Below are 15248 nucleotides of genomic sequence, written 5' to 3'. Positions count from 1 at the left end.
GGGCTGAATTTCTATTTCTCAAAGCCCCCTTCTCAAAGGCTTTTTTTAGACACGACTCAAAGTTCCAGACCATTTCCGCTGTCGTTTGATCAAAAACAGTTCTGGTGTAATTAGCTGTGATCTAAAAGGCTCACTCACAAAACTGAATTGAGTACTTAATTCAGTCGACTGCTATGGAGAAAGAAATCTTTAAGTTTTAAATACCGTAGTTCTGACATTAGACGACTAATGAGTACCACCTGCATATCCTTGTGGTCAAAGGCATTTTATCAGGCGCAGGGGGGGAGGGAGGGGGCGCCTCTCTGGTATAATGGAGGTGGAAAAACTGCCAGTAAAGGAAACCTATGATCTCTATATTACGATACAGCAAGCAGAAGCACATATCACCAGTGCAGCACGTCCAATTCACCCCAAGTGATGTCATCCTGCATTTAGATGGCTTTCTGCAGCATTACATCTCAGATGTGCCTCTGTGCCAGCTTCTAAACGCCCGCTCCAGCACGAGGGAGAAAACGCAAAGCCACATGCCGAGGTCGAGGAAAAAGCAACCTTGCGCATGCTTTCTGCTTCTGTCCCATGAGCACGACCCAATGTGGCGAGGCACCTTTTTGCTGGTGGGTTGGCGTGCCGCAGTCTCTTTCAAAGCCGGCAACAGTCTTTGAACGTCTCAATAAAGGCATCCTGTTTGGCAGTTTTCCCCACACAGCTACTTCGAGTGCCTTGCATAAGTGTTCTCCTTGCTTGGACTTTTCCCGTCTTGTACGGTTGCACACTCAAATTCAAATAGACTGTTTCCCATTTGATTGTAGCTCTGGCTGTATGTTTAGGGTCATTGTCCTGCTGGAACTGGAACCCCCGCCTCAGTCTCAAGTCCTTTGCAGACTGCATCATATTTTCTTCAAGGGTTGTCCTGTATTTGCTGCTCGGCCCCGGCGCGGTCGTTCCTCTATGATGGCCCAACCACGCCGTGGGATGAGAAGCCGTTCGGAGTCTTGTCTCAAGCTGTTGTCGACACCAGATTCTTTTTCTTCTTTAACGTGACATTCAAATAGCTTCCATGTGTTCTCAGACGCTGATTTCGGGAGTGAATGGAAAGTTTCGTGTGCCCCCTCTGCCCCACACAAAATTTCCGGGAATGACTTCAAAGTCTGCATGCTTGTTTGCCGTTGTGGGCTCATGAAAATATTTGAGGGTATCGTAACCCGTCTCATTTAGGTTTGATAGTGGAAGTAGTTGTTGTTGTCGGTCGAACAGCCCCAAACAAGTGCCGAGAGGTAGAATCCTATCGTGTTTACAGTAAATCATCATCTAGTCTCATCTGGTCTTGTAGACAAACACACAACAGTCCGTGCGCCCATCTCATAAATCACAACAGGTAGAATGCTCTTTTTTTCCTTTTTTACTTTTGCATCATGAAAAACCGTGACTCTGTTTGAGGAATGCATGTTGGGAAAAAAACACCTGTGTAACGTCCGTGAGGACGGGCGCTCCCCAGACGTGCTGACACGTGTGTAGTTGTCAAAAGTCAAAAGCTAGTTTGACTATTTTTGCCTGTTAGTATGTGTGTTTGAGGGTGACTGATGGAGCCCGAAGCCCTCCTCAGGGATGTCATTAAGCTCACAGGCGGGTTGAATTAAAGGAAAAACTGTTTTCGGTAATTGGAAATCTCCGGCTGCGATCCCAGAACCTTTCAGCAGATAAGCTCGCCTCTGCTTTCAGTAGTGATACTTTGAATAAATGCCTGCAAACCACAGTATTTAGCTCATTTCTAAGGCTGAGGGATGAGTAAACGTCCCGGACGATTCCTGCTTGTATTTCTTCGTCGTCTCGTATGTTGTCGCCACTTTGTTGTTGGCGTGCACTTTGATAAATGTTGGTGAAAAAGCCGGCTTTTAAATGACCAAATGTCTCAAACTTGTCTTTCTGTTTGACCCCGTTCGTCTTTGCAGATGTTTCTTGAAGCTGGGGGAGTGGCAGCTCAGTCTGCAGGGCATCAACGAGAGCACCATCCCCAAGGTTCTGCAGTATTACAGCCATTCCACCGAGCACGACCGCAACTGGTACAAGGTCAGCCTCTCCCTTTTAACTCCGACCTTTCACTTTTTTTACTCTGAGGTTTGGAACAACCCTCCCTTTTGTCCATGCCTGTGCTCCACACACCCTCTCTTCATCCATCCTCACCTTCAGCTTATATGTTTGCATTAAATTAATTACAGCCCCCCCTCCCCGGGGAGCTATCTGTTCCTCGGTAAACTGTAAAATGACATCATGCCCAAACATTCACCACTTCTTATCCGGTTTCACTCGGTTTGTGTCGCGTGTCCGCAGGCCTGGCACGCCTGGGCGGTGATGAACTTCGAGGCGGTGCTGCACTACAAGCATCAGAACCAAGGACGGGACGAGCTGCGGCACGTCGGCGCCGCCAGCGCCAACAGCGAAGCCAGCAACAGCGACAGCGAGGCGGACAGCCCCGACCACAGCCCCGTGCCCTCGCCCAGACAGAAGAAGGTCAACGAGGTGAGAGTCTTCTCTTCGCCTCCCCCTACGGGTCATCCAGTGCTCTTCTCCTCTGCCAGAACAAGTACAACCAACGTAGAAATGACTACGCAAACAGCATGATTTTAAACCTGCAACAAAGCCCCCACAAGATCACGTTTCTGTAAATCTGTTGCTCGACCTCGCCTTCCCTACAAATGTTCAACACCAGAACAGTGTGTGTTCATTAATAACTTATTTTTTTTGCACGAAGCATCTGCTGTTTGCCGACCCCCCTCAGGACCTCTCGAAGACACTACTCCTCTACACAGTTCCTGCTGTGCAAGGTTTCTTCCGCTCCATTTCTCTCTCCAGAGGCAATAACCTGCAGGACACACTCAGGTGGGTTGAGTGACTGAGGTATGAGTCCAAACGAACAGCACGCGTGTTCCCCGATGCTGTGTGGAGATATGAGGACCTCTAGTGGTTTGATCTTGATTGCCCCCTTGCCATGATCCTAATAACAAGGCACTGCCTTTTGTACTGTTCAGGGTCCTGACTCTGTGGTTTGACTACGGCCATTGGCCTGAAGTAAACGAAGCCCTGGTGGAGGGAATCAAGACCATTCAAATAGACACTTGGCTTCAGGTAATACATGCTCACACACACACACACACACACACACACACGGAAGGCCAGGTCACTGAGGTTTGAATCCATTACGTCTCTGCCTTTGCAGGTGATCCCTCAGCTCATCGCTCGAATTGACACTCCTCGAGCCCTGGTGGGTCGCCTCATCCACCAGCTGCTGACAGACATTGGGCGCTATCATCCCCAGGTAAGTCTGAACCACGAGCACACCTTTTGTGGTAACCTGAAGCAGTGCTGTCTGTGAATGTTGGATTGTCCTCTGTGCCCCCCCCCCCCCCCTCCTCCAGGCTTTGATCTACCCACTAACGGTGGCCTCCAAGTCCACCACCACGGCCCGCCACAACGCAGCTAACAAGATCTTGAAGAACATGTGCGAACACTGCAACGCTCTGGTCCAGCAGGCCATCATGGTACAGAAATGGTTTTATAATTATTTCTGTTCATCAAGGATGAATAAAATCATCTTCATCCTTTTGTGTAAAACTTCTGTCCGTCTGTTTTGTCCCTGTAGAGAAAAGTTGTCAGTTGCTTCATCGCTGTTTATAGTAACTGTGGATCAATGACACCTACAGTGTTTGAATTCAAGTTTAGTCTTTGCGGCCATAACAACCTGCGTGGCATCAATCTACATTAGAAGAGCTGCACTTCCTGATGTCCTACACCTCTCAGTTGTAAGGGGCAGCATCGGTCTGACCTTATTCATCTTTCTTTATCCAGGTGAGTGAGGAGCTTATCCGCGTGGCCATCTTGTGGCACGAGATGTGGCACGAAGGACTTGAAGAGGCGTCGCGTCTTTACTTCGGTGAGCGCAACGTCAAGGGCATGTTTGCAGTGCTGGAGCCTCTACACGCCATGATGGAGAGGGGACCACAGACCCTCAAAGAGACCTCCTTCAACCAGGTGTGTGCCAACTTACACCCAAAAGCCACGCCTTTGTACGTGACTTGTGGATTAAGAGTTGCACAACAGGCTTGTTGTGTTCATTAATTATGCTACGAATTGAAATAGGCTCCTCTCACGACATGTATAAGAAATGCATTATGTTGCGTTTTTGATTAAGTCCCTGGATTTCCCGAGAGTTGGAAAAAGTAAATAATGCTCTGTGAGCTGAATGAACTTTGGTTACATCAGTTTGCGGTTTGTTTTCACTCTTGCATTAGAGTTTCCTGTTGATTACTGGAAGAAATGCTTCATTAACACGCTGTAAATTCAGAATGTAAAACAATGGATGAATGTTTTTATAGGCAATGTAAAATGAACAATTTCTATGTAATCGCCACACGATGACTGAGTTTGTGCGTTATTTACTTCACAGCCATAAGTCATAGCAGTGACCCTGGCGCTCGGCTCTCATCACGGGTTTTCCCATTGAGGCCGCCTTTTGATGATGTGCGCTGCTAAAAACAAAATACTTACCGCAAGCCTGAATTAATCAAGTTGGAACAGTGATGTTTAAGTCTGTGACATTCAGTTTTATAGTCTTTTGGCAAACCAATTTCTGTTTTATTGAATGAGTCATTGGTCAAGGACAGAGTGCGTTTGTCTCACTTCATGCCGCAGGCTTACGGCAGGGACTTGATGGAGGCTCAGGACTGGTGCAGGAAGTACATGCGCTCTGGAAACGTCAAAGACCTGACGCAGGCCTGGGACCTCTACTACCACGTGTTCAGACGCATCTCCAAACAGCTGCAACAGGCGAGTGAAACTACGCAGTCACAGCACTCTAATAAACCCACATTCTGGGATAACTCTAATCGATGTAAAGACTCGTGAGTCTTGGGGGAGGGCTTACAATCTGTTTACACTGGTGAAATTGAACCAATAGATCCTCGCAGCCCTCACTGCGTCGTTGAAGAACGACATCTTCACATTGCAAATGGAGACGTTGTGAAATACACAACAACGTGATAAGATGCTGGGAGCATTTTATTCCCCCGCTGGGCATTAACAAAGATATAAGCCCTCTGCAGGAGGCATCTATGCAGCAGATCCACAGTCACCACACATTGAACTAGAAAAGCCTCTCAATTGGATTGAATGCGGTTTATGTCACAGATAGAAGGCAGGGCAGACAAGCAGAGGGAATTTATTGACGATTACATGGACAGTGAAGTGCTACTGATGGATTTATTAATCATCTGTATGAACAACCTTTTTGCACATGACACCACAACTTGGATACAGGCCAGTGCATGTGTAAGTACACAACAAACTAATTGCCTCTTTCCGTGCTAACATCTTCACCTCATCAACTTTCTCCACAGCTGACCTCCCTGGAGCTACAGTATGTGTCTCCAAAGCTGCTGATGTGCCGGGACCTGGAGCTGGCTGTACCAGGCACCTATGACCCCAACCAGCCTATCATCCGCATCCAGTCCATCGCCGCCTCCCTGCAGGTCATCACCTCCAAGCAGCGCCCACGCAAACTCACCATCATGGGTAAGAGCAGGCGGAAATTGCAACGGCCTTGTGGCTCTGAACCCATTATATTAGGAAAATAGATTAAAGAAGGTCTGTAGTCGGAGGCTTTCAGCAGACGTGGGCTATTCAGAGAAAATTCAATATTAATTTAGGCTTTACCCAAAGAGCCCCAAAGCTGTTTATTTAGAATTCATCAGTTGTGGCAAAATTCCGTGATTGGATAAATATACCAGAGTAAAAAGCTTCTTTACAAACAGAAGCAAGATCAAACCCGTGATTTATTCAATACCAAAATGAATCCTAATCACCACAAACGACTTTTGAAAAACTCAATTGACAGAAAGTCAGCGTCGGTCGCAGGTAATGTCAGTAATGTCAGTGCCTCTCCGGAGAAAAACGGTGAATGCAGGTCAAATCGATTTGTCAGTTATCCTTCCAACAACGCCCACGAATTTGAATACATCAAATAAATACTTGTGACATTTAACGCTCTGCTCTGAGATATGAAATAAGACTCTAAGCTGCTAAAACAATAAAGTCATCTTGTCTGGAAGCCAAATCCTCAGATGATCAATCACAAAGGATTCGCTCGACTTCACTCTTTTCTACTGCACAAGGTACCTCGCTCTGACCTATTCCATCAGCGTTACACAACGTACTCTGTAAAAGATGACGGCCAATAAATCAACTGACCCCTGGAGCACGACTTCAGATTAAGACCTGTCACACGCTACTGGCCGCTTGGATTTACTGTCGGCGCTCAGCCCCCCCAGTGACACACAATAGATTGCTCACTGGGATTGTCATTAGCAGCAGACGGAGGATAAAGCAGAGACTTTGTCTAAGTCGTTCCACCGGAAGTGTCGGTTAACGTCATTAAAGGTGCATTGACGATCCCAGTGTTGGTGACGTCCCTCGCTGCGTGCTCTGCTGTGAGCACTGTTGGACAAGTGACATCATCCCTGCTTCACTGTCCTGCTGAAATCTTCACTGTGATGAAGAGGATTGAGTTGATGGCACAGATACATATTTTCCACTCCTCCTGAGTTGGTCCCTGGTCCACAGAGCGCCACGAGAACTTCCATACAAAATAATTTATTGCCGCGTGCTGAGGGCCCGTCGGCATTGTGTAATGGAGATGCAGCAGGGGAGCACGACCAGTGCCGGCTAATCCAACCATATGACCCTTCCCATGTAATGCCTCAACCCTTTCGAGAGCGGTGCATCGACGCTGTGTTGTGTGGCGCCCTCTGCAGGCAGCAATGGCCACGAGTTCATGTTCCTGTTGAAGGGCCACGAGGACCTGAGGCAGGACGAGAGAGTCATGCAGCTGTTCGGCCTGGTCAACACACTGCTGGCCAACGACCCTGCGTCCTTGCGCAAGAACCTCAGGTAGACACACACACACGGACAAAGACTGTGAGCCGCAGTGCACCGCACAAATGTCTCACGTACTCAGAGTATTGACAATGAACCGTGCGTTTGTTTGTCGCGTTCATCAGCATTCAGCGCTACGCGGTGATCCCCCTGTCTACCAACTCGGGCCTGATAGGCTGGGTGCCCCACTGCGACACCCTGCACGCACTCATCAGAGACTACAGAGAGAAGAAAAAGATTTTGCTCAACATTGAACATCGCATCATGCTGCGGGTGAGGAAGCATCCATTAGTACGCACGCACCAGCAGACACCGACGCTTGAGTGGACATCGTAGCCGATTGCCGATACCAATGTTCTTGTTGTTGTTACATATTTACAGCCCATTTGTCCCCAGGAGATGTAACGTCGTTCATCATTCCATTACCGTCTCGTTGAATGAACACAAATTAAATCATACAAATGTATGAACGACCTCTATTATGAACCTCTTTCACATGAAGAATATATATATGCGGACCACAAATGTTATTTTTTATTTAATTTTATGAAATGAAATTGATCACAAATGTGGGCTGCCAGATATTATTGTCAGACACATTTTAACTCCCTTTTTATCCGCGCGCAAGGACATCCGGACAAACCAACACAACATTTATTGTTCACAATCTAGATGCAACACAACAGGTGGAAATTGCCCACTGCAGGGCAGATATTGGACAAAAATCATTGTCGGCCCTCCTGCATATTTACTGAATATGAATGGCCTGCCTACATGTGTGGTGGTTCACATTATTGCAACACACTTTGCGTTAACTGTTCTAGCCGTATTAAAATGTTTGAAACAATTACAGTCCATTCCCATGACAGATCTTAACTGTGCTTAATGTCTAATGGGCTTATGTGCTTCCATGTTGGTCCCCGTTTTGTGCCAACAGTGGTCTCATTCATCATTTGCGTGCACAATTGATACTAAAACCAGATTCATCGAAGCCGAGGAAGCGTCTGTTTTTAGTGATAAGAAGATGAATACCAATTACTCTTTAATGACAACACATTCACAGGACGTGACTGTCATGAATTGCCATGAGGCATAGAGAACACGCATATACAAAATCCTCTTCAAAATGTCACCACAGGAAGTGAGAGTGATGAGATACGGGAGAGGAGACGGAGCAGGTTAGGACCCGGACATCCGCGGTGCAATAAGCTTTATAGAAACATGGTTCATTGGAATTTACTGCAAGAAGGAGGGCGGAGCCGAAATGTCAGTGGTTTAAAATAGGATGATGACATCATGATGTCCAATGTTCGCTTTGTTATTAATCACAAAACAAGGCTCTTCACTAAGGAATAAAACGGGAGGATATACAACATGTAATGTAATATCTAATATATGGTCGGGGTGCGATCCTCCTTTACAAACCCAACGACCCGAGTCACGAAGACTAATCATTCAATCAGATAATATCAAATCAAATCTTGTTGTTGGACAGAATTATGGAATTTGGTTGGATTGACTATAGATCAATATTCAATATAATCATTCGACATAAGACTTAAGACAAAAATCTAATGAGTGCAGTCAAGTTATTGACTGAAACCACATTAAAACCTTGGGGAAAGAAAAGAAAACAAATGACTAAAATGTGACCCAAACTACTAACAATATTCAAAACTGTGACCACATTTTTTTGAGTGAGAAATTGATAGATTGTAGTTTTTGGGAGTTTCACAGTGTTTCTCCTCCAACCCTAAAAACTTAACAGCTCATTAAATATAAACTATTATTCCGTTTTCAGTTTGCAGGGAACTCTGCTGTCATAAACACCTTCAGGGCAAACATAAAAAGTCACTTTTTCTTTATGAGCAATTAGGACCCTCAGCGTAACGGGAGCTGCCTTCCCCCATAGTTCCCAATTCCCCTGAAACCAGTTTTTACTTCAGTTAAAAAGCCAACCTCTCAGCTGTAAATACATTAACGAGTGGGATTCGGGGGCAATATATCTTTCACTTGAATTAATACAATTTCAAGTTCTATCAACTGATTGGATCTTGAACTCGTTTGCTCCAGATGGCCCCAGACTACGACCACCTGACGCTGATGGAGAAGGTGGAGGTGTTTGAGCACGCCGTCAACAACACGGCCGGAGACGACCTGGCGAAGCTCTTGTGGCTGAAGAGCCCGAGCTCCGAGGTGAGCTGCCCCGACGGCCCAGCGGAGAGTCCCCGTCTTTTTCTACGTCCTTCCTTACGTCAGGTTGCACAGTTTTCAGTTATAGGAAAGATGGCGGATGTATGAATCCTCCTCTTTCAAGCTGCACTCAACAAACAAGCCTTCAAACTGAATCTGTTTCTCAAAACTATTGTTCCTGTGAGAGAGTGTGGAAAGATCACGCGGCCTGCAAAGGATTTCACTTTCCACCCTTGACAGCGACGTCATAATGCTGATGTCATCTCTCCTCCAGGTGTGGTTCGACAGGAGGACCAATTACACGCGCTCCCTGGCTGTGATGTCCATGGTGGGCTACATCCTCGGACTGGGCGACAGGTCAGTTTTCTCAGCCAAAGAAACGCATTGTTCATTTTAATGACACGTATCATAAAATATTAACAAGCAGATGTTTCTATTCTCCAGGCATCCATCCAACTTGATGTTGGACCGCTTAAGCGGCAAGATCCTCCACATTGACTTTGGAGATTGTTTCGAGGTGGGGGGAGGTTTCTTTGAACACATTATGCTCAAATGAATGTTTTTATCGGAGACTGACGACCCCTGTTAAAACCTCCCAAAGGTCGCCATGACGAGAGAGAAGTTCCCTGAAAAGATCCCGTTCAGACTGACAAGGATGCTGACCAACGCCATGGAGGTATGCACCTCTCATGCTCTTTGGCTTAAATAAGCATTTACTCCTTTACAGGACTGAATCCTGTCTTCTGTCTTTTAGCTTTTAAATGAGAATGAATGCTTTGCAATTGTGCATGACTCACTGTGCGTGTGAGTCAAACCATTAAAAAAATGATGTAAATACCTACAAGAGTCATTGGATTCTGCTCTTAACCAGAACGTACACTGACCTCACTGACCTCGGTGTTTCCGCCGGTGTGCGTCTGACTGTGCTTCAGGTGACGGGCTTGGACGGGAACTACCGGATCACCTGCCACACGGTGATGGAGGTGCTGAGGGAGCACCGGGACAGCGTCATGGCCGTGCTGGAGGCTTTCGTCTACGACCCGCTGCTCAACTGGAGGCTCATGGACAGTAAGAGATCATCAGCTGTTGACCTACAGTACATTCGTCACGGTCGGGGCTCCAGTAAAGGAACACAGACCACGTCGACGTCATGTGACGACAGGCAGCTAGATGTGAACAGGCCAGATAGCGTAAAGTAGAAACTCCTTTTTCTCTGAGGAGCTTGAGAGTTTGAAGGGTTACTTTTAACAAGATAGAGCAAAACTAAGTAGTAAAAAGAAAATGTATTTGGGAGAGAAGTTCAATTCAAGTGTACACAATGAATAAATACATCTTGGCAAACCGTGTATGATCTGGAAGACTGGCAATATTCATCAGTTTCTAAATGAACAGAAGTATGATTTGTATTATAGGAATACATCTGTATCGTCGTATGTAATATATAGGCATTTATTTGGATCATTAAAAACGAATCCTTAATGAAATCCATTCTAAACATACTATTTAGATCACACATTTTAATTGAATTATTTGCTATTTGTGGCGTCCGGCCTACAGGAGCTTGAGTGCGATTTAGTTACGAGCCCTTCGGGTGTCTCTTTTGAGATTCTGAACTCTTAAAAGCCCAAAAGCATTTTTTGAATCATCACCACCGCCAGTAGGGCGTTTATTAATGTAAAGTGTGGTGGACGTTTTCTTTCTGCTGCAGGGAACATTACATAATGATGAATGCAATATGGGGGACACTTTATACCGTCGAAACCCATCTAGTCTTCATTTTTTTTTTTGGCGGCATCAATGTTTTTCAGTAAATGGATGAAAAACACACGTTGTCAAGTTAAAAAGAAAAAAGAAGCAAGGAAAGTAAAGTCACGCTCACACGTGCCTTGTTGTTTCCACAGCAAACACCAAAGGCAACAAGCGCTCCCGCACCCGGACCGACTCGTACACCGCCGGGTCAGTGGGTGAGTCCGCAGCGCAAACTGCCCGCCGTGGGTTTTCCTCGCACTGTTGAAAGGACCTGTGTAAACCTTCCACTGCGCGCTGTCCTCCGCAGAGGCCCTGGAGGGAATCGACCTGGGAGAGACGACGCCCAAGAAACCCGGCGGCACGGTGCCCGAGTCCATCCACTCCTTCAGTGAGTTGCCAGGCCGGCTGTCCTCCACTGGGTTATTGGTGGAAGCCTGTTTTGTTCTTTTCTTTTGTTTTCCTCGGCAAAGATCCTCGGGAAGTCCGGAGAGGCTCGGCGCCGAGGGAGCGAGCGGTTGCATCCGCGGGTTGTTGTGAGCCGCCGTTGATGCCGTGGTGTTTGTGTGTTTTCTTTATTAGTCGGGGACGGCTTGGTGCAACCTGAGGCCCTCAACAAGAAAGCCATTCAGATTATCAACCGGGTGAGAGACAAACTTACAGGTGAGTTCTGCGGCACTCAACCGGCTGCTATTTGTCTCGGTTTGTGATTTATTTATTTTTTGCTTAGTTTTTGCCCCGAGTGGGAAATAACAAAATCAATATTATTAAGTAGTTGTGAAAAAATGTAAAAATGTTTCTTGTGGAATAAGTTCATGTATAAAGTGGTTCACTTCAGAGCAGAAACGCTGCAAAGGAAAAGGCCGCGCTGACTCATTCAGTGGCGTTATTATGGTACCGTGGGACAGCCCATCGTCTTTTAGAGGAAAGGACGTGGACAGTCCTAACAACACCCATTGAAGTCCTTGAAACGGAAGCGATCCGAGCCTTCGGGTAAAGGTCGGCTGTTCTGATGAGCGCTCGTGCCCCGCAGGTCGAGACTTTTCCCACGATGAGACGCTGGACGTGCCAACGCAAGTGGAGCTCCTCATCAAGCAAGCCACATCGCACGAAAACCTGTGCCAGTGCTACATCGGATGGTCAGTTCCCATTCTCACCATTTTAAGTAGAGCAGCAGAAATCAACCTCAGAATGATAGTGATTTATTTACTCATTTGCTTGTTGTTAATCATGCTGTAGTTTTGTACATGCTAGACGTCATTAGTATATCTCTGATGTGCAGTAAATTAAGGAGAATAACACTGACTATGTGAATCAATACCTTTTCTGTCTCCAGGTGTCCATTTTGGTGAAGAACCAGAGCCGCATCCGGCAGACAAAGTTATACTTGACCTTCTTTTTTTTTTTTTTTGCCACTGGTAAACTGAGAAGTGCACAACTCAGATATTCATCACCAAGAAGTGCTTCAGCAACACGGTGTAGGCTTTGAGAGAGACATCTGCTATTGAGCTTACTTCTTTAAAGTTATGAGAGAAAAGCTCACTTTTGACCTAATAATCATAATTCTACTGAAACCGCTTCAAATGACTTCCCTCACTCTGAGCACCATGATTAATTGCTGAATCTGTCCACAGTGGCCATGTTTTAATAAGTTATGACATTTCTTACGTCTTACGCTGTATTAAAACCCCCCCGGCCTGTCGAATCATTGTGTATTAATGTGACCGATTTCAATAACTAACTTAAACATTCTTATTAAGTTTGATTTTCAAGGATCATAATGTAATGTGTGCCATTAAACCCTGTACAGATACCACTGTGACCGCACTGTGTTCATTTCACACCACGGGTTGTTTGTTTTGGTTCGTCACACCTACTGCAAGTGAAAATGGAAGAAAGAATAAAAAAAGAATCCCTTCTCTATTCAAAGGCACGCTCCCTTTGTTTTTCTTCTGTGCCCACAGAGGGCACTCTGACTCCTAAGTAGACACTTCTCCATCTTTTCGGGGAATATTTTGAGAGAGGGTGCAGAAATGATGAGATCGGACAAGATTCCCACCTAAACACCAGATTAAGAAAATAATTAAAATACTCTAGATTATTGTTAATTTGCCTCCAATTCGAGATAAGGCTGTTCGTTCCCGTTCTATATTCATCCTCCTCTTTAAGACCACAGGGAGACGCTGCCATTCATAGAGGACGGCGTCCCCGACCAAAAGAAAACCAGCAGAGGAAACAACTATTCATCTCCTCTTGCTGTTATCTGGTCACTGCAAAGTAGCGGCTGTTTTACTTGTGCTCATTGCTATTCCCCCGCTCGGTGCTCCATTTATTTCTCCCCTGCTTTCTCCTCTGAAGGTTAATTACTTATAGATAGTTAAGGATTACGGATCAACAAAAAGCCGCCCATTGATCTCTTCCCCGCCGTACCCACCTCCGCAATGTCACACTCTCTACACATTGGGACGGTGATTATCTGTTTATATCGATCGAATCCTCCTCCTGTTTTTCTTCGCTTCCTCTTCCTCCTCTCTGTCGCTTTCTTCCCTCCTTCCGCCAAAGGCCTGACACTTAAATTGTGGCTTTTCATTGTCACGCGCCACCATTTCTGTTGTTCTTTCTCGCTCGTCTAATTTGTTTGTATTTTTTCAAGCTCGCAAGTCTGTCGAGAGGCAGGCGGGTCAATAGCTCAAGTTAAATAGGCTGCATTGATTGGGAGAGGGATTTAGCTGTTTACTAACCGTGGAAATGGGCGAGAAAGCCAAACGGCTACGGGTGTCTGTTTGGAAGCAAGTCAACGGTGACAAATGATACTCATTGGGAGACAATGCCCCTAAATGAGGGGAGGTTAAAGGCCCGGCGGCGGAGTCTGGGGGAAGCAGCAGGCTGCGCCGCGTCGGCCTTAAGGAATGATGGGATACGAGAACACAATTCACGAGCGTGGGCCCCCCCCCCCCCCCCACCACCACCCCCCGCTGGGACCCCCGCCGGGTCCTCTGTCCTGTTTGTGTTTTCTTCATCCTTGAGCTTGTATTCCCCTCACAAGAGCTCCCCTCTGGGGGGTTTTCCCCACTTTCTCCAAAGCCTCTTTAGCTTGTCGTGACTCCCGGGATGATCTGTCCGGCCGCAGCTTCTGTAAGAGAAAGGTAGCTCATGCACCGTAGCCACTGCTTCTCATCCGGAATCAGGAACCAAAATATGTCAGACATACAAGGAATTTGGTGCATAAAATCAGCGTGCTCTGAAAAGGAGGTCTTGTTATCTCCTCTTGAGCCATGAAATCACAACATTTTCGGCCTGGGGATTTGAGGCAATTCAACGGAAGAGAGGGCGCAAACAGCAGAGGCGACCACACGATTAATTTCCTCTTCAGGGACCACCGGCGATGTGGGACAAAGCACGGGTCTTTGTGTCGGCCTGACAGCTGCACACTGGATCTAATTAAGGTGTCATAGGTGAAAATGCACCGCTCCGGTACCGGCGTTTGGAAGCAGCGCTGCAGGAGGCGCACGCAAGACTTAAATAGTCCTCTGCATCCGTGTGGTTAAAAGAACAACACAACCCCCACCGCTGCAGACCGATGCTCCGTGGCAGGGCCGGCAGAGAGGCTGAGGCGATATTGACGGCCAGCGAGAGGAGTTCGATAGCCAGCTGCCGTTTGTTTGAGGCAGCGGCCTGCAGCCGGGACTCGGGCTGTCTCTGTGCGCTGTGCTGTAAAGCTGCTATCAATGAAGTTGACAGCAGTTTAGCTCGCCTCGAGGTCTGCTGCTCTCCAAGGACGCTTCAAACGCACTCTCTCCCGACAGCCTCGGCCTTGTTTACCCGGTTTGTCTTCCTCGGAGTCGGGACGTCAGAAATGTATTCAGGAGTTTGTAATTATGTAATCACCTTTTTGTAAGAACCCAGCAGCAAATAGCGGCAATTTAAACGCTGATTGAAAACTCCAGTATTAAAATTCACAATGAGGAGCTCATTGGGGGGAATAAGTTGTAGTTACTGTAACCGCGCTTTGAGCCCAAATGGAAGCAGGCCAAGGAGAGACTAGATGAAGAACTGTGCCAATTGCTAAGTTAAAGCTGCACTGGGCAGTGGTCTAAATGGTTCCATGAATTGATTAAGTGTTTGGAAAATTACAACTCTAATAGCCAGTGTCGTCAGCAACTGGTGCACAACAGGATACAAAATGCCTCGGAGCAAGCAGGAACATCAAAGCTCAGCATCAAGGGTCACAAGAAAACCCCAAATGATATAAAAACCCACGACGTGGGAACACACTTTGTCTGAATACACTGAGGCGGTGCAGGTGATTGGACACAGGAGGGAACCATCAGGCACACGGCAGACAATCACACGGGAGGGAAAAACCCAGCAGGGTAGGAAGTGAA

General features: G+C 46.6%; 1 protein-coding gene across 3 annotated transcripts in view; it reads left to right on the top strand.

The window, feature by feature from the left end:
• Positions 1–12676, top strand: part of mtor (mechanistic target of rapamycin kinase) — a 65167-nt gene extending 52491 nt beyond the window's left edge. For all 3 annotated transcript variants that reach the window (XM_078085399.1, XM_040192987.2, XM_078085397.1), the window contains exons 38-58: positions 1950–2067; positions 2329–2517; positions 2750–2877; positions 3027–3123; positions 3215–3313; positions 3414–3536; positions 3844–4026; positions 4687–4821; positions 5391–5565; positions 6804–6939; positions 7050–7197; positions 8998–9120; positions 9392–9474; positions 9562–9634; positions 9719–9793; positions 10050–10185; positions 11019–11081; positions 11174–11254; positions 11446–11526; positions 11897–12002; positions 12200–12676. In XM_078085399.1, the coding sequence (XP_077941525.1) occupies positions 1950–2067; positions 2329–2517; positions 2750–2877; positions 3027–3123; positions 3215–3313; positions 3414–3536; positions 3844–4026; positions 4687–4821; positions 5391–5565; positions 6804–6939; positions 7050–7197; positions 8998–9120; positions 9392–9474; positions 9562–9634; positions 9719–9793; positions 10050–10185; positions 11019–11081; positions 11174–11254; positions 11446–11526; positions 11897–12002; positions 12200–12215 (2368 nt within the window). In that variant the 3' untranslated portion in view covers positions 12216–12676. The remainder of the gene's footprint in view (positions 1–1949; positions 2068–2328; positions 2518–2749; positions 2878–3026; positions 3124–3214; positions 3314–3413; positions 3537–3843; positions 4027–4686; positions 4822–5390; positions 5566–6803; positions 6940–7049; positions 7198–8997; positions 9121–9391; positions 9475–9561; positions 9635–9718; positions 9794–10049; positions 10186–11018; positions 11082–11173; positions 11255–11445; positions 11527–11896; positions 12003–12199) is intronic.
• The last annotated feature ends 2572 nt before the right edge of the window (positions 12677–15248 follow it).

Source organism: Gasterosteus aculeatus, chromosome 2 (genome assembly GCF_964276395.1).
Source record: "Gasterosteus aculeatus chromosome 2, fGasAcu3.hap1.1, whole genome shotgun sequence".
Lineage (NCBI taxonomy): Eukaryota > Metazoa > Chordata > Actinopteri > Perciformes > Gasterosteidae > Gasterosteus > Gasterosteus aculeatus.
The sequence above is the reverse complement of the archived record's forward strand: the minus strand, read 5'-3'. Positions and strand labels throughout refer to the sequence as shown.